The sequence below is a fragment of the Phacochoerus africanus genome, chromosome 1, assembly GCF_016906955.1.
Source record: "Phacochoerus africanus isolate WHEZ1 chromosome 1, ROS_Pafr_v1, whole genome shotgun sequence".
NCBI classification, from domain to species: domain Eukaryota; kingdom Metazoa; phylum Chordata; class Mammalia; order Artiodactyla; family Suidae; genus Phacochoerus; species Phacochoerus africanus.
The window spans coordinates 84,636,825-84,656,252 of NC_062544.1; the positions used below are offsets into that span (position 1 = coordinate 84,636,825).

Sequence of the window (19,428 nt, forward strand, 5' to 3'; positions counted from 1 at the left end):
TTATGAAATCCCAGTGGAGATTGGGATCGTTTTAGCTGGCGTCTAGAAAACTAAATATTGCTGGTTCATTACCGCAGATTGGTTGGGGAAGTAATATCCTTTGTCTTTTTGTTTTTTTCAGCCATGGAATTCCATGAACACTTGCACAGCATAGGCACCAAGGAAGGCTTGAAGGAACGCAAACTGCAAAAAGCAGTGGAGAGCTTTACCTGGAATATTACCATCTTAAAGGTATTTTCCACATTGTTTCTGATGCTAGTGATTTTGCAGCCTATGAGTATATCATTGCCTGCATGGACATCATCAGCCACTCGAGGCTGCAGTGTGATCACAGGAGTCCAGTGGGAGCCTTACTTTCTGGAGAATCTGCAGGCACAGTAGCTGGGCAGTGGGGCTCAGAGGGAGTGCAGGGAGACTTAAGTGATTGGCATGTTGTGGATTCTGCCAAGAAGGGAAAGGACCCTGCATTTCACCCTTGAAGCACTGTCAAGTTCACAAATGCCAGTTGCTACATGTGAAATAGAAAACATTGATTACTGAGGAATGACTGGGAATTTGAAGATTCTAGTTACTCAGATTTCATTCAACACTTTAAAGTATCATCAGAGCCTTAATATTAATATGATCCCAGAAAAAAATTAGGAAAGAATTGTAGGTGAGCATAATCAAAAGAAATATGTAAATTGCCGTTTGAAAGAAATTTTCCTTCAAGGGAAAAGCCATCTCTGTGTATCTCCTTCTTTCTTTCTTTTCCTTTCTCTCAGTCAGTCTTTCTCCCTCCCTCCATCCTTCTCTCCTTTCCTTCTATCTCAGCATGACCATTTAAGAAATTAAATTTTATTTTTATTTTAAAAGTACCATATTTTCATTATAAAAAATATCAAAATAGCATCTCTAAAGGTAAACATAGTCTCACCATCCAGGATCTTTTGCTGTACATTCTTCCAGTCTTTTTCTCTATGGTATATGTATTATGACATGATTTGTTTATTTATTTATTTATTTATTTTTGCCTTTTCTAGGGCTGCTCCTGCAGCATATGGAGGTTCCCAGGCTAGGGGTCGAATCGGAGCTGTAGCCACCGGCCTACACCAGAAACACAGCAATGCCAGATCCGAGCTGCATCTGCCACCTACATCACAGCTCATGGCAACACTGGATCGTTAACCCATTGAGCAAGGCCAGGGATTGAACCTGCAACCTCATGGTTCCTACTTGGATTCATTTCTGCTGCACCATGATGGGAACTCCAATTTTTTTTTTTTTTTTTTTATGGTGACTCCTGCAGCATATGGAAGTTCCTGGGCCTCGGATTGATTCTGAACCACAGCTGTGACCTATGCCATAGCTGCAGCAACGCTGGATCATTTAACCCACTGGGTCTGGCCTGGGGATCAAACCTGCACCTCTGCAATGACCCAAGCTGCTGCAGTTGGATCCTTAACCTGCTGCACTACAGTGGGAACTCCTATTATGACATGATTTTTAAAATAATGTTATGTATATGCCTTGAAACTTTCTTGCATTTTGCCTCAATGATCTTTACTTTCCTTCATCTTAGGCTTGGATAATAATAACAGAAACATTATTTCATTCTGGACCTTGCACAACTCAATGTAATATTACTCTCTGGTTCACCCTCCACACTTTCTTCTTGGTTGACTTTGAAACAGTAATGACATTATCACAGCTGCCTCTTGTAATTTCCCTGTTCCCCCTCAACTTAAAGGATCCCATCCTGCAGCTGTTAATAGTTTTCTGACTTAATTTAATAAAAAGTCGCCCTTCCAAAACTAGTCAACTTGCATTCTCTCATGTTAACCCCCTACTCATTTTTATAAAAATTATTTTCTTCCTCAAATACTTCCCATCTGACACATGTACTGTTTAAAATCTCTAGATCCTTTGCTTAGTATTTAACTCTGATCATTGCAGTTCAGTAAACAGCAGATATAAAAATTGACAGTGAAGAGGAATTTGGCTTTACAACTTACTGACTCCCTCCTAACTAGAAGTGGGGGCTACACTACAAATTTCCTGCAAACCTCAGGAAAAAATAGGTCCTTAGTTTATAGCCCTGTGATAGGAACAAATGCTCATTTGGCTTTTATTTTATGATAAGCGAAAAACAGACTTGGGGCCAAACTTTGATCTGTCAGCTATTGCTTGATTCTGTTCCAGGAAGCAGCAGCCTGGGCATCACCTGGGAGCTTGTTCAAAATGCAGACTCCCAGAGCCACCCAAGGGCTGCTGAATCAGAATCTGCATTTTTACAAGATCTCAGGGGATTTTTATGCACTTAATAGTTTGAGAAACACTGGGCTAAGAACCACTGAAAATGGGAGCCTGGCTCCACAAATTAATGAAAAACAGCTGAAAAAAGTAATGTGTTAGATTTTAGGAACCAGTAAATTTAACCAAATAGCTATACTGAGGAAACTATTTTCCTTTGAATTATGTTCAGGAGAGAGGATTAACACCTCCAATTTATGTTCATATGGAAACAAATATATAGAATAGGGAAATCTTTTAAAATTTTGCAGGAGAGCATTTGCCGTAAATGGTGTTTGAGTGTGGTAGAACCCAAGCAGAGAATGGGGAGGAATTGGAGAGCTCTGTGTGTCTTTTTGCACAGTGGGAGGGCTTTTCACTGCCAGATATGTCACAGGCTTAAACTTTCTTTAGAGGAATCAGTGCTTGCAGAGTCTTGGACCCAAGTTTGGTTTGAATTGAGCTCCCCAAGCCTCTTCCTGGCAGGAGTGAATGAGTCCCTTGATTTTTCTTCCCTCAATTTCTCCTCCCATCTCCCATCTCCTCCAGGGCCCCGTGTGATATGCATGGGCACAGGGGAGGGGGCACATGGATTTAGGGGAGCCTTGATATGCTGAGGGAGCCTTGTTGCTGGGAGGCCAGGCATAGGAATTACCAGGGTGCTTAAAACCCAGTCTCTTGAGCCCTACCTCAGATCACCTGGGTCAGACTCTCAGGGGTGGACACAGGGATCTGTCTATGTGACAAGTTCCTCAAGGGATTCTGAAGCCCAAAAAATTGAGTGCTGCCCCTCTAGAATCAAATTAGAAGTGCCTTTCTTTCTGTATCAACCCCCATTCATTTGAGCAACAGAGGAGGCTGGTCATTGCTGGTGTGAGAACCGGGGTGATGGGTCACCCTCAGAGCAGGTGCCCTGCCAGAACCCCCTGTTGTCTAAGGCTATCCAGCCTGTTTTCACAGATCTTTGCTTGATTTGTTTAGTATTTCAATTTGGAGAATTGTTTTTAAATCCAGAAATGGGAGTTCCCGCCGTGGCGCAGCAGAAACGAATCTGACTAGGAGCCATGAGGTTGCGGGTTCAATCCCAGGCCTCACTTAGTGGGTTGAGGATCCAGTGTTGCCGAGAGCTGTGGTGCAGGTTGCAGACATGGCTTGGATCCTGTGTTGCTGTGGCTCTGGTGTAGGCCGGCAGCTACAGCTCCGCTTAGACCCCTAGCCTGGGAACCTCCACATGTTGCAGGAGCAGTCCTAAAAAGACAAAAAGAGAAAATAAATAAATAAATAAATACAGAAACTAACGAAGGAAAAATGTCATCCCTGATCACACCCAGAATGACCCACTATTAACATCTTGGTGTATTCACCTCCAGTCATTTTTTTCATTGATTAAAGATCATTCATTTGTTTTTGTAAACTTAAGTCTCATTATAAAGAACGTTTTTTAAATGTAGAGAAGATAAGTTTTAAAATGACCTCAGGTTGTCCGAGAAATAGTTATTAATAAATGTAAGTGACCTTTATTCCAGGAAGCTTTTTTATATACATATGGATAGATGGATGGATGGGGGCACACTTTATTGACACTGAGCCATATTTTTTCCTGGTTTTCACATCTTTGATATTGATGTGTATCTTATAATCCATGGCATGTTTTCACTGTATTCTAGTTATATTGGAATGATTTTCCTCCTTAGTGGTATATACATTAGTGGTATGTATGTCTCACAAGCACCTGTGTCTCAAATATTGTGAAATAAGGTGTATCAGTAGATAGAATCCTACAATTTAAAACAAAATTTTGGAGTTCCCGTCGTGGCGCAGTGGTTAACGAATCCGACTAGGAATGATGAGGTAGCGGGTTCGATCCCTGCCCTTGCTCAGTGGGTTAAGGATCTGGTGTTGCCGTGAGCTGTGGTGTAGGTCACAGACGCGGCTCGGATCCTGCGTTGCTGTGGCTCTGGCGTAGGCTGGCAGCTATAGCTCCGATTCGACCCCTAGCCTGGGAACCTCCATATGCCACGAAAGCGGCCCACGAAATAGCAAAAAGACCAAAAAAAAAAAAATTTTTATTGAAGTATAGTTGATTTCCAGTGCTGTGTTAATTTCTGATGTACAGCAGTGACTCAGTTATACACATATAAATTCTTTTTCATATTCTTTTCCATTATGGTTTATCACAGGATAATGAATATACTTCCCTGTGCTATACAGTAGGGCTTTGTTGTTTATCCATCCTATATGTATGACTTTGCACCTGCTAGTCTCAAACTCCCATTCCAACACTCCCTCACCTCCCCTTCTTGGCAACTGCAAATCTGTGCTCTATGTCTGTGAGTCTGTTTCTGTTTCACAAATATGTTTGTGTTGTATTTTAGATTCCACATATAAGTTATATCATAATGATGTTCTAACTTACTTGGCTTAGTATGATAATCCCTGGGTCCATCCATGTTGCTGAAAATGGCATTATTTCATTTGCTTGCGGCTGAGTAATAGTCCATTGTGTGTGTATATATGTATATACATACACCACATCTTCTTTATCCATTCGTATGTTGATGAATGTTTGGTTGTTTCCATGTCGTGGCTATTGTAAATAGTGCTGCTATAAACATTAGGGTGCATGTATCTTTATGAATTACGGTTTTGTCCAGATATATGCCCAGGAGTGGGATGGCTGGATCATATATGATAGTTTTATTTTTAGTTTTTTGAGGAACCTCCATATTGTTCTCCATAGTGGCTACCCCAGCTTCCATTCCCACCAACAGTGTAGGAAGGTTCCCTTTTCTCCACACCTTCTCTAGCATTTGTTATTTGTAGACTTTTCAATGATGGCCATTCTGACTGGTGTGAGGTGGTACCTCACTGTAGTTTTTATTTGCATTTCTCTAATAGTTAGCAATGTTGAGCATCTTTCCCTGTGCCTGTTGGCCATCTGTATGTTTTCTTTAGACAAATATCTATTTAGGTCTTCTGCCTACTTTTCAATGGGGTTGTTTTGTTGTTGAGTTGTATAAGTTGTTTATATATTTTGGAAATTAAGCCCTTGTTGGTTGCAGCAAAAGCTTATAAGCATGATTAGGTCCCATTTATTTATTTTTGCTTTTATATCTATTGCCTTAGGAGACTGACCTAAGAAAACATTGGTATGATTTACATCAGAGAATATTTTACCTCTCTTCTCTTCTAGGAGTTTTATGGTGTTATATGTTATATTTAAGTCTTTAAGCCATTTTGAGTTTATTTTTGTGTATGGTGTAAGGGTGTTCTAATTTCTTTGATTTGCTCGTGGCTGTCCAACTCTCCAAATACCACTTGCTAAAGAGATTGTTTTTTCCCCATTATATATTCTTGCCTTCTTTGTCAAAGATTAATTGACCATATGAGTGTGGGTTTATTTCTGGGCTCTCTGTTTCATGGATCATTATTTCTGTTTTTGTGCAATACTGCATTGTTTTGATTACTACAGCTTTGTACTGTTGTCTGAAGTCTGGGAGGGTTATACTCCTGCTTCATTCTTTTTCCTCAGGATTGCTTTGACAATTCTGGTTCATTTGTGGTTCCATATACATTTTAGGATTATTTGTTCTAGTTCTGTGAAAAATGTCATGGGTAATTTAATAGGTATTAGATTGACTAGTATGGCCATTTTAACAATATTAATTCTTTCAATACAAGAGCATGGAATGTATTTCCATTTCTTTGCATCATCTTCAGTTTCCTTTATTAATGTTTTATAGTTCGCAGTAAGTCTTTCACCTTCTTGGTGAGGTTTATTCCTAAGTATTTTATTTTAGGAGTTCCCGTTGTGAAGAGAATCTGACTAGTATCCATGAGGATGAGGGTTCAATCCCTGGCCTTCCTCAGCAGGTCAGGGATCCAGCATTGCTGTGAACTGTGGTGTAGGTTGCAAACATGGCTCAGATCTGGCATTGCTGTTGCTGCAGCTGTGGCATAGACCTGCAGCTCTGATTAGACCCCTAGCTTGGGAACATCCATATGCTATGAGTGCAGCCTAAAAAAAAAAAAAGTTCTTTTTTTTTTTTTTTTGATGAGATCTTCAGCTGCTGGTCTTTGTCACAGCCACAGCAATGTGGGATCTAAGCTGCATCTGTGCCTACACCACAGCTCATGGCAATACTGGTTCCTTAACCCACTGAGGAAGGCCAGGAATTGAACACACATCCTTATGGATACTAGTTGGGTTTGTTACTGCTGAGTCACAATGAGAACTCCCCAATTTTTTTTTTGGATGCAATCTTAAAAGAGGTTGTTTACATTCCCTTCCTTATATTTTGTTGTTAGTATAAAGAAATGCAACTGATTTCTATATGCTAATCTTGTATCCTGCTACCTTGCTGAATTTATTTAACAGTTCAGTAGTTTTTGTGAGGAGTTCTTAGGGTTTTCTATATATAGTATCGTGTCATCTGTGTATAATGAAAATTTTATCTCTTTCCTACCTCTTCGAATACATTTTGTTTCTTTTTGTTTCTGATTGCTGTGGCTAGGACTTCTAATACTATATTGAATAGAATTGGTAAGAGTGGGCATCCTTGTCTTGTTCCAGATTTTAGAAGGAAGGCTTTTACCTTTTTGCCATTGAATATTATATTTGCTGTGGGTTTGTCATAAATAGCTTTAATTATGTTGAGATGTGTTCCCTCTGTACCCAGTTTGGTAAGAGTTTTTATCACAAGTGGATGTTGAATTTTATCAGATGCTTTTTCTGCATCTATTGAGATGATCATGGGGGTTTTTGTCTTTTGTTAATGTAGTGTATCACATTGATTTATTTGCATATATCAAACCATTCCTGTGACCCCGAGATGACACCAGCTTGGTTGTGGTGTATGATCTTTTTTAATGCATCGTTGAATTCAGTTTGCCAATATTTTTTTGAGAATTTTTGCATCTATAATCATCAAAGATATTGGCCCATAATTTTCCATTTTGGTTGTGTCTTTGTCTGGTTTTTCTATCAGGGTGATGATGACTTCATAGAATGTCTTTGGGAGTGTTCCTTCCTTTTCAATCTTTTGGAAGAGTTTGAGAAGGACTGGTATAAGTTCTTCTTTGTATGTTTGATAGAATTCACCTGTGGAACCATCTGGTCCTAGACTTTTGTTTGTAAGGATTTTTTCTTTTTATGGCCATACTTGTGGCATGTGGAAGTTCCTGGGATAGAGGTGGAATCAGAGCTGCAGCTGAGGCCTGAACCACAGCCATAGCATCACTAGATCCAAGGCACATCTGTGACCTGTGCCTCAGCTTGTGGCAATGCTGGATCCTTAACTCACTAAGCAAAGGCAGGGATCAAATTTGCATCTCATAGAGACAGTGTTGGGTCCTTAACCCATTTAACACAACAGGAACCTACTGTAGGGAATTTTTTATTATTATACATATTCTGTTTCACTTCTAGTGACCTGTCCAGGTTATCTATTTCTTCTTGATTCAGTTTTGGTGGGCTGTATGTTTGTACAAAGTTTTCCATTTCTTCTAGGTTGTCAAATTTGTTGTGATAATTGTTCATAGTAGTCCCTTATTTTATTTTTTTTTTGTATTTCTGTAGTACTGATTATTCCTTTCTCCTCTTTATTTTCTCATTTTGTTTATTTGGGTCCTCTCTCTCTTTTCTTCTTGGTGAACCTGGCCAGAGTTTGGTCAGTTTTGTTTAACCTTTCAAAGAATCAGCTCTTGGTTTTATTGATTTTGTTTTTGTTGTTGTTGCTGCTGCCCCCAGTGCATATGGGAGCTCCCAGAACAGGGATCAAATCTGAGCCACAGCTATGACCTATGCCACAACTGCAGCAATGCTGGGTCCTTAATCTGCTGTTCCACACCATGAACTACCTATTGATTATTTTTCTATGGTTTTTTAATTCTGTTTTATTTGTTTCCTCTCTGATCTTTATTATTTCCTTCCTTTTGCTGATTTTAGGTTTGTTTGTTTTTCTTTTTGTGATTATTTTGGGTGGGATGTTATGTGGTTTATTTGAGGTTTTTCCCTGTTTCTTGAAGAAGGCCTGTATCACTATGAACTTCCCCCTAAGAACTGCTTTTGCTCCATCTGGTAGATTTTTGTGTGGTTGCGTTTTTATTGTCATTTGTCTCAAGATATTTTTTAAAATTTCTTCTTTGATTTCATTGTTGACCCATTGGTATTTTAGTCGCATGTTGTTTAGTCTTCATATAAACTTTTTTTTCCCCCACTTCTTTTTCTTTGGTTGATTTCTAGTTTTATGACGTTGTGGTGAGAAAAGATACTTGAAATAACTTCTGTACTCTTAAATGTGTTTAGGCTTGTTTTGTGCCCTAGTATATGGCCAATCCTAGAGAATGTTCTATGTGCACTTGAAAAAAACATGTATTCTGTTTTTATGGATATAATATCCTGAAAATATCAATTGTGTCTAACTGATCTATTGTATCACTTAGGATCTCTGTTGCCTTGTTGATTTTCTGTCTGGAAGGTATTGTATTCCTATTAACTTCTCCTTTTATGTCTTTTAGTATTTGGGTGCTCCTCTATTAGGGGCACATATGTTGATGACTGTAATATCCTCTTCTTGAATTGATCCTTTTATCATTAGTCCTTCTTTATCTTTCTTTATGGCCTTTGTTTTAAAGTCTATTTAGTCTGATATGAGTAATGTGTCTTCCACTTTCTTGTCATTTCCATTTGCATGAAATATCTTTTTCCATCTCCTCACTTTCAGTCTATGTGTGTCCTTTGCCCTAAAATGGGTCTCTTGAAGGTAGCATGTTGTGGGCTTTTTTTTTTTTTTTTAAATCCAGTCTGCTGCTCTATGTCATTTGATTGGAGCAGTTAGTCCATTGACATTTAAGGTAATTACTGATAGATATGTATTTATTTGCCTTTTTTTTTCTTTCTTTTTAAGGTCTGTGACATATGGAAGTTCCAAAACTAGGGGTTGAAATCGAGATGCTGCTGCTGGCCTACACCACAGCCATAGCAATGTGGGATCTAAGCCACATCTGCAAGCTTGTAGTAATGCTGGATCCTTAACCCACTAAGTGAGTAGAGGGATAGAACCCACATCCTCACAGATACTGTGTTGGGTTCTTAACCTGCTAAGCCACAACAGGAACTCCTTATTGCCATATTTGTCCTGGTTTTCCCATCAATTTTGTATTTCTTTTTTGTCCCTTTCTTTTTCCTTTTGTGATTTGATTTGCTTTTGTATTATGCTTGTTTTCTTTTTTTGTGTGTGACTCTCCTATGTTTTTGATTTGTGTTACTCTAATTTTCAAGTTTGTTAACCCCTTCCTATATCTACTTGCTTTAGATTGGTAGTCATATAAGCTCAAACACATTATAGAAAAAAATATCTATTTTCTCACTTTCCTCCCCCACATTTTATGATTTTTACATCCTCTTTTACATCTTTATGTTCATCCTTTTGCTGTTAATTGTGGTTATCACTGCTTTCACAGAAATTTTTGATTTTTTTTAAAAAAATCTCTGTATTGGCTTAAGTGATTTACTTTCTAGTTGTAATGTTTTCTTTTCTATAGATTCTTGGCTCTTTTAGAGAAGACCTTTTGGTATTTCCTTTGGGATAGATGTATTGCTATATTTAGCTTTTGCTTGCCTGAGAAATTCTTTATCTCTCCTGTTCTAAATAATAATCTTAGTAAGTTGCAGATTTTTCCCTTTAAGGTCTTTGACTATGTCTTGCCACTGCCTTCTAGCCTGCAGTGTTTCTGTAAAAAAATCAGCTGATAGCCTTATGGGGGTTCCCTTGTAATTAACTCTTTTTCTCTTGCTGCCTTTAGAATCCTCTTTTTATCTTTAACCTTTGACATTTTTATTATAATATGTCTTGATGTAGGTCTGTTTGGGTTAATCTTGTTTGGGACCTTTTGTCAATAGCTGTTTCCTTTTTTAGGTTTGGGTGTTTTCAGACATAATTTTTTCAAATACAATTTAAATCCCCTTTTCTCCTTCTCCTTCTGGGATCTCTATTATGCATAGATTGGTATGTTTGTATTATGTAGGTCTTTTATATTGCTTTCATTTTTTTTTTTTTTTTTCATTTGGCCTTCTGTCTGCTGTTCTGATTGGGTGATTTCTATCTTCCAGATCACTTATTTGTTCTTTTGCATTATTCAATCTGCTATTCATTGCCTTTAGTTCAGCTTTTATCTGGGAAAATTAGTTTTCTGTTGGTTCCTTTTTATAGTTTCTAGTTCCTTTTTACAATAATCTTCATTTCTATCAATAGCCCTTGATTCCTTCAGTATTTTCATTATCTCCTTTTTGAATTTGGTGCTATTAGACAGAGGAGGTCTATTTCATTTTTGTTCTTTCAGTGGAATTTTCTTGATCTCTTAATTGGGAGTGGTACCTCTGCTCCATTTTGCTTATATTTCTTTTACTCTATAAGTTTAGGAGAAACAATTTTCTACTGTGGTCCTGGAGGGCTATTTTTATGTGGCATATCCTTGTGTAGGCTTTGTGGGTCTAATGTTTTTGGTATCAGTGCTGTTTTTAATATGGATGTCTTCTGCGTCTTTCTTCAGTGTGACTGGTGTTGTGGTGACCAGAGCCTGTACTGGATATTGAGTGGGGCCTCCTCTTTGTTCTGTGGTTGTCATAACCCTGTTGGGTGCACAGTCTGCTCCCTAATTGTTGGAGTAGAAGCCCCCAGATCTGTTTCTGAGCTGTGGCAGGTGGGACTGGATGGAGTACTCCCCCTGGGAGAGTAGCCACTGAGTATTTCTTCACTGGACCTGTCCTCCTGTGTTCTGTGCTATCCCCTGTGCAGGCTCACAAATTACACTGTTGTTGGCACTGCCCTCGGCCCTGCCTCCTCTGTGGAGATGCAGGCAATCAACCCTAGTGTCCCTCAGGTGCTGTGTTCACAAAGCTGCCAGCATGGATCCTCAGGCACTGACCCATTGAGGTCAGGTACCGGGATCACAGTATTCACATGCCTGGACCCACCTTGGGAGCTGTGGAAGCAGCCTGGACCTCAGCCCTCCCTCTGCATCCATGCGCCCACAAAGAGTGTATCTGCTACTCGGACTCATCCCAGCCGTGGGAACACCCATTGTCCTACTCCCAAAGCAGTGTCAAGAAAAAGGCTGCTATGGTGGACTCCACGCCTTCCTTCACATGCCCCTTCACAGTGGTGCTTTGCTTCTATGGCGGGCCCAGGCTTTTTCCTACTATACTCCCAGTTGCGGCCATACCACCCTCCAGCTGCTTCAGGCTGTCTCTCTGCAGCCGACTCAGTCCTCTCCCTGGGCCTGTCCTCTGAAACCCAAGTTTCAGCACTCAGCAATTGCCCACACCAGTGGATGCATATCTTGGGCTGGGGATTGCAGCAATGCAGCAGGAATCCTCTCTGTTCTGCCTGCTGCCAATCAGCTGCTTGCTGCACGCTCTTCTCAGTCTCTATAGTTCCTTTACTATTCCAGCTAATTTCCCCACTGGTGAAGGGGCTTCCAAGGGTTTTGGAACTTTGCTTCTTTTCTTGCTTCCTCCCAGGGGCTCAAGTCCCACCCCCATTCCTTTTTTGTTTTTTTCTTTTGTCCTACCCGGTTATGTGGAGATCTTTCTTACACTGCCATCTGATATCTTTGCCAGTGTTCAGTAAAGTATTTTGTGAGAATTGTTCCACATGTAGATATACTTTTGAATCCTACTAAAATTCCTCTATTTAAATTTTTTAAATACTAAGTTTCACTTAACGGAAAAAAAGCAAACCATAAAGAAGCCAAATGAATGAATGATTTTTACCATAGGAGTTATTTATTTCCTATAAAATCTCTCTGAGGTTAAGGAAATAGATTATGAAAAAATGTTAGTTGGAGTCATTTTGTTGGGTTTTTTGAAAACTACACTTTTCAGTTATAAGCTTTGTTGGTTGGCCTTTTGCTCTGAAAGATGAGAATATTAACACTTTCTAATATTTCTGGGTGGGAAATTAGGCATATTGTTATTTTTCCATTGTCCAGGTTTAAATATCCCCAGTTGGTCCCAGGACTGTAGTTCCCATATTATTTACCATAAGTTCAATATTTAAATTGGTTCACTCTCACCACCAGACCAAGAAATCACCACGCTTTTCTGTAGCCTGAGGGGATGGTGGAGAGAAGAGATAACACTCAGCTGGGGTCATAGACAGCCTCTGTTTGGATACTTGGATCCAGCTTTCTCAGAGTTTGTAAATGTCCTCTAGGGTTTCTGTTGCATAATTTAGGAGAGGGTGTAATCCATTCCATAGGTTTCTGATTACTTCCTTAATTCAGAAGCCAGCTGTCAAGACCTCACATCCATTACAGAGTCAGCACCATTCTTTTTTGGTCAGCTTTATTCAAGGATAGTATATCTAAAATGAAATTTACCAGTTTTAACTGTGCAGTTAATGAAATTTGACAAATGAATATAGTCATGCAACCCATCAAAGTGATGATAGAGCACTTCCATCACTTCTAGAAGTTCCTTCCCTTAGGCCCTTTTGTAGTAAATTCCCCCCACCTTGCCAACTGCTGATCTGATTTACTGTCTCTGTAGTTTCACCTGTCCAGAATGTCTTATAAATGGAAGCATATAGGAGGAAACTTTGTGACTGACGTCTTGCATTTAGCAGAATGCTTTTAAGATTCATCCGAGTTCATGTATGTTTCAGTAAGCTATTTCTTTTTATTGATGAGTAGTATTCTGTCTTATGGATGTACTACAGTTTGTTTATACATTCACCTGTATAAACAGGGCATTTTTGTTGTTTCCAGTTTTTAGCTATTATGAATAAAGCTGCAATGAACATTCACATAAATCTTTCTGTGGACATATGTTTTTATTTTTCTTGGGAAAATACATATGAGTGGAATTGTTGGGTCATATGGTAGGTGTATTTCAGACTTTATAAGATATTTCCAGCTGCTTTATGAACTGTTCCATTTTGTATTCCTCCCACCAGTGTTATCAGAGTTCCAGTAACTCCATACCCTTGTCAACATTTGCTATTGTCAGTTTTGTCAGTTTAGCCAGTCTAGCAAGTGTATAGAGGTTGAGCATCTTTTTGTTTAGGGTTCCTTTTAAAAAAAAAAAATTAAAAAGGTTGTGTTAGGCCTTAGCATGGTTTTGTTTCTTCTGCTTAAAGTTCTTTGAGATTTTTTTCCATATGTGGTTTACAGTTTTCATTAAATTTGGGGATTTTCAGCCATTACTTCTCTAAATTTTTTTTTTCCTCTTTGACTCTTCCCTCTCCATCTGTAACTCCATTTATACAGGTATATTGCTTGCTTTATTTTTCTCACAAGTCACTGATGCACTATTAATTTGCTTTTAGGCCTTTTATTCCTTTTTTTTTTTTTTTTTTTTGCTTTTTAGGGCTGCACCCACAGCATATGGACGTTCCCAGGCTAGGGGTCTAATTGGAGCTATAGCCGCCGGCCTACGCCACAGCCACAGCAACTCGGGATCTGAACCGTGTCTGTGACCTACACCACAGCTCATGGCAACGCCAGATCCTTAACCAACTGAGCAAGGCCAAGGATCAAACCCATAACCTCATGGTTCCTAGTTGGGTTCGTTAACCACTGAGCCACGATGGGAACTCTTTTTCCTGTTTTTGTTTTTTTTTTGAAAAAATTGTTTCTATTACTACATCTTCCAGCAGTGTTGCTATTCAGGCAGTATTGTATCTTCTACGACATCTAATCTGCCATTAATCTGTCTAGTGGGTTTTTATTTTGAGTGCCCTGCCTGCTGTCTTTGTGTTCATGACATCCTCTCTGCCTTTGAACTTGTGTATTTACAGTGGCTGTTATATCTTGCTTCCTAACCTCCCCACCACTGCCCTGCCCCAACCCTGGAGCTTCCTTGCCTCCCTGAGCTCGACTGTCTGGGCTCTGCCTCCCTGTGCCGCAGCCTCTCCAGGCAGTGAGCTGGAGACCCTGTCCGTGCTCCTTCTCCCAAGGCTGTTGTGCACAGTCTGAAAATTGTTGCTTTATTATTGTGTCCAGTTTCCTAGTTAGGTGTCAACTCCATTCTAAACTTTTCTGTGTTGCTTCTTTCTTCTCACTTCCTGTCCCATTATCTCTTCTCCATCAAACAGAAGTAAAATGAGAAAGACATTTAGTTGGTATCTCTCTAGGCTGGTTGGCTGTTAGAATTTTCAGGATTTTTATGAATTACCAGTGTGAGTTCTGTGAGTTTTAGAAGTTTATTAAATTATGTTGTACCTTTCACTGTGTTGAGTTGCTGCTTGTATTTGTGTATTTGTGTGTATTTGCCAGTTTTATGCATTTTGCTCATTTCATCAGAAATGTGGGAAGTTCTATAATGCATCTCGAACCCACTGGCTTGGTCACAATGTTCTTCTCTCTTTATTTCACTGTTTATATAGCATCTCCACCCAATGGTTACACTGGTGCCCTCAAAGCAGCACGGACGCACTCTATTCCTTCTCCTGCCACACCCCTGTGTGTACTTGGGGACTGCTGTGTCTTCTCTCAAACCTTCATAGTTCAGGATGAGGTGGCTTATTGTCCCTTCTTCTGAAGGCTCTGGCTTGGCAGTGTCCTTCATGAGATGGGGTGGCTAGCATCATCTCCACGCTTCAGATGCCAGGTGGGCTGACCCACTTAGAGTGAGACTCAATGGTCTGATTTTTGCTTGTGGCCTTTACTATTAATATAGGCCAAAGTTATGTTGGATTTTATAGCACCTCTGTCATATTACGGATTTAAAGGAAGCTTATTAAGACCCAAGATATTTTCAGATGAACTGCTGCCAAGCAAGCTCTTCTGACTTTGTGCCACTTCACCCTCAGAGAAAGACTAGAAACTAAACCCTGGAAGTAGAGATTTGTTCTCTAAAGGACATGAGATTTCTGCCAAAAATAAATAATTAAACCAGATAGTTTGTGCACCTGGAAAGACATTAATCTTGATTTTGTTTTTATCTGAGGTGTGGACTTACCAGGAAGATCCAAAGACTTATGTTTGTTTCCTTTCTGCAAATTACTCTGATAGCCTGTGTGCCACTCCTTTCCTTTACTGATGCTAATATCCTTTAGCTACTTCACTTATTATAGCTGATATATTATGTTGTTTGCTTTCCTGAAAAGTGCTAACCAAGTAAAAGCCGTTTCTCTATTTAGTATATGAAAACTCCTCAGCATGGCTCAGAAAATCAAACTACAGTAGTGTTTGTTGCTAGGCAGGCTGTTCTTTCTGACCCATTTAAAACAGTAAAACTTAGGACATTTGGATCTCAATGATGTGGAATTTGTGATTACTCAGCTGATGTTTAATTATGCAAAGATGCGCTTGAGAGATTATTAGTGCGAGGGAGGTGCTGATGCTGATGCGTGCGGCATGTTTGCTTGTGTTTTCAGGAGTCTTCCTGCTCCACATCCTGGCCCTGCTCCCATAAGATTGTCCTGGGCACCCTAAGGGCATGGTGGGGGGCGTTTAGAACCAGCAGTCGAGCTCTCTTTCATTCTGTTTTCCACCTTTTCCTCACTTAACAGAAACTGGTAATCTAAATTCTGCTTCTGTATTTAATGACAGGAAGGGTAAAGTGTCTGCAACCTTGGTGATATGCTGAGTACATTGAAAATGTGGTCATTCTTCCACTCTGCTCACTTTAGTGTCACATGTAGCATGCGGGGCTCCACTCCTATAGTTTGGGCCGCTGGTTTAGTTTATCCACAAAGAAAACAAAACACAGAAAGTTGTGTGCATTTAAGGATAATGTACTGTGTAGACTCTGCCTTGGGCAAAGCCCTCAATCTCTCTAAATTATTTCCTCATCTATGAAATGGGCATAGTGATCACAATTCTCTTGCAGAATTAGGAACTGTCCTGAGATAATCTTCGTAAAGTGCTTATTACAATGTCTTGCACGTAGTTGTCACTCAATAAATGGTGACAATTGTTCCCAGAAGGAATTGGTGGTATATGTTCTTATGTGCCTAACTTTTGACATATCATAGGCTCTGTGGCATCACACTTTGGACTGTAATTAAATTGTTTGAATTTAAATCATGGCTATGAGAGATATATTAAATAGTTTTCAGAACAGTCTCACAGGAGGTTTATGCGTTCAGCCTGTGATCCTGAATACTCGTGATATACTGGATTGAGACATAGTTTCTACATGAGTCTCGCATCACCTAAAACAGTGACTGATCAGAGAATATTCATTAAAAAGTACTCTATTTGTGACCTTATACTATTAATATACCAGTTAAATAACATTGAAGAAACTGTAACTTCCTGTCAACCTGGCTTTGGCTTCTCAGTCATAAGATTGTAGTAAAGCTTTGCAAGTTTGATTCTCAGGCTTTTATTTTTTTTCTGTTGAAGTATAGTTGATTTATAATGTTCTGTTAATTTCTGATGTACAGCAAAGTGGCTCAGTTATACATATATTTACATTCTTTTTCATATTCTTTTCCATTAAGATTTATCACAGGCTATTGAATGTAGTTCCCCATGCTATACAGTAGGACCTTGTTCACCCATTCTGTATATAATAGTTTGCATCTGCTAATCCCAAACTCCCAGTCCACACCCCAACCCTTGGCGACCACAAGTCTGTTCTCTATGTCTCTGAGTCTATTCCTGTTTTATAGATAGGTTCATTTATATTGTATTTTAGATTCTAATATGTGATATCATATGGTATTTGTCTCTTTCTGACTTACTTCACTCAGTATGATAATCTCTAGGTCCATCCATGTTGTGTAAGTGGCATCATTCTTTTTTATGGCTGAGTAGTATTCCATTGTGTATATATGTACATCTTTATCTAGCCCTGTCGATTGACATTTAGGTTGCTTCCCATGTCTTGGGTACTGTTCAGGAGTTGACATATCTTTTTGAATTACAGTTTCGTCTGATTAGATGCCCAGGAGTGGGATTGCTGGATCATATGGCAGCTCTACTTTTAGTTTTTTAAGAAAACTTCATACTGTTCTCCATAGAGGTTGTACCTGATTCTTGGGTTTTGGTTGCAGAAAAATGCTTGGAAGAGATAGCAGAGGAACCCTAGACCTGCTTGTGTCACCTCAGAGTGGCACTGAGGGGACCTGCAGCTTCTGGAGACTCAGGGTGATGGGAAAAATTAAGCCACATGCACATCAAGCTGCTGGGCAAGGCCAGAAGGGATGAATGTGAGGCCTGTTTGGGGTGACAGCCAGTCTTGGCCTAGGCCTGGTGCGCCCTGAGTCAGGGTCTGCATGGAGAAGCAGAGGAGTCAGTGCTAATGAATGCGAGTCTGTGTGCCTGACGCACAGTGAGGCCACACAAACTGAAAGGTCAAGTTTGGAGCAAAGGACGCTTTACTGAATGGAGATGGGTGGCTTGTGCCCCCAAAACCTGAACTCCCCTGAGGTTTTCAGCGAAGCATCTTTAAAGGCCAGGTGAGGGAAGGGTAAGTGATCAGCTCCTGCACAATTCTCTGACTGGTTGATGGTGACATGACAGGGTAGTGTCACCAAGGTAACATTATCAATCTTTAGGCTCCAGGGGGCCTGAGGGCTGCTTGCTCATGGTCAGATAGTTAACATCTTCCGTTTGGTGGGGATTTTTCACATCTGTAAAACAACTCAGGAAGTGGGCATCAGATACTGTTATCTGAGTACTTCAGGGAGGAGCTAAAGGAGAGGATATGGGGAAGGGCCTGTCCATTACATTCCCCCCTTTTCTTTGATCCTCAATCTTGAGAACAAAAAAGGTGTTGGATAAGTAAAGGAATCATGTTTCACATGAGGAGGTTAATAGTAAATTTGATAGAGGAACCACAGGGTCCTTTCCAGCAGACACTGCTTTGAGAATGAGGCCGACACAACTCAGTTCTTGGCAATACAGGAGCGTGTTTGAAATCACACCCACAATGGCCACCCAGTCTCACCTTGGAAATCTGACCACTTCTCTTCGCTTTTGACTTTCATATTCATTTCTCACCTCAATGGCCAAAGCAGATGTCACTGTTAATGATTTTAGTGCTTTTCTAGATATGAGGAGATGCAGGAATTGGGCTCATAAAATCTTCTCCTGAAAATATCTAACTATCTGAAGACCTATTCTGTCATTTTTTCCCAGAGCACAGAGGGCCTCACTCCTGATCTCCACTCTGAACTCCCCACAGGGGGTGTTGGAGGTCAGTGGCCGCAGTGGCTTGTGACTTAATCCTCATACAAGGCAGATGGCAAGTGCCAGTTTTTAGTTGGCAGGGCTTCCTTATGGTCATAAGTGTGACATGGGTTGGGAAGCATTTCATGACCACTTTGCCCATGGTGCTAGAAATGCTCTTCCTAAGTCAGGCAAGGATTTCCTTCATAGGCTCGTCAGTGTGCTAGTCACTAGACTAGGCTTTATTAACAGTAGTCAAAAGTCTCTGGGCCACCTGTCTTACCAATCTGTTATGGTCCAGGAAAAACTCCCTCTTGTTGCTTCTTCACACATCTAGAATTGCACTGTTACAGTTACTGTTCTTGTATTATGACTATATATCTGGTCAACTATTTCAAGTTGCCTTGTCATCATTATTTTTTATCAGAGTTCAGTCACACATTTGATAGTATAAGAATTAATTGTGTAAAACAGGCAATATACAAATAATATAGCTAGCAATAATAAGTAAGGTCATAAATTGTTGCAAATATCTCCTGGTTTCACCAGACTCTGGGAGGGGATGTGCTAATTTCTTCCTTCCTGCAGCCATTCACTGGTGGGCTGGGTCAAGATGTGTCTGTGAGCTGAACAAAAGGTATTTTAGTTTACCCTTCAAGCATAGGGGCAGGGTTTCCTGAGATGGGCCATTAGGTATACTTTGAGCTATAGGCAACATCTCTTTAGTGATTAACTTATAGCAAAAGCAATGGAATATATAGGTTAAAGTAAGAGAAACAGATCTAATATTCAGTCAGATTTGTTACTGCTCCTACAGCTCTCTACTGACACTGTCCATTCCATAGTCTTGCAGGAAAGAGGCAGTGACCACTCTGGCTACTCCTGTTGAACAGGGGCAGTGAGGGGTGATCATGGACTAGAATTGATCAGCTTTCAGCAGCGAATCTTCCTTAGAGTATTTAGTAAATAGTACAATTCCCTTTCTTTCTTTGTGGACATTTATTTGAACCTGATGAAGCCCCTTAGCACTTT

The 19,428-nt window shown here is 39.9% G+C and overlaps 1 protein-coding gene across 4 annotated transcripts in view; it reads left to right on the plus strand.

The window, feature by feature from the left end:
- The window catches only part of PLCL2 (phospholipase C like 2), a 214,846-nt gene that overhangs the window by 188,474 nt on the left and 6,944 nt on the right, over positions 1-19,428 (plus strand). For all 4 annotated transcript variants that reach the window (XM_047768889.1, XM_047768918.1, XM_047768911.1 and 1 more), the window contains one exon: positions 122-231. In XM_047768889.1, coding sequence (XP_047624845.1) covers positions 122-231 — 110 coding nt within the window. Of the gene's footprint in view, positions 1-121; positions 232-19,428 lie in introns of those variants that run through there.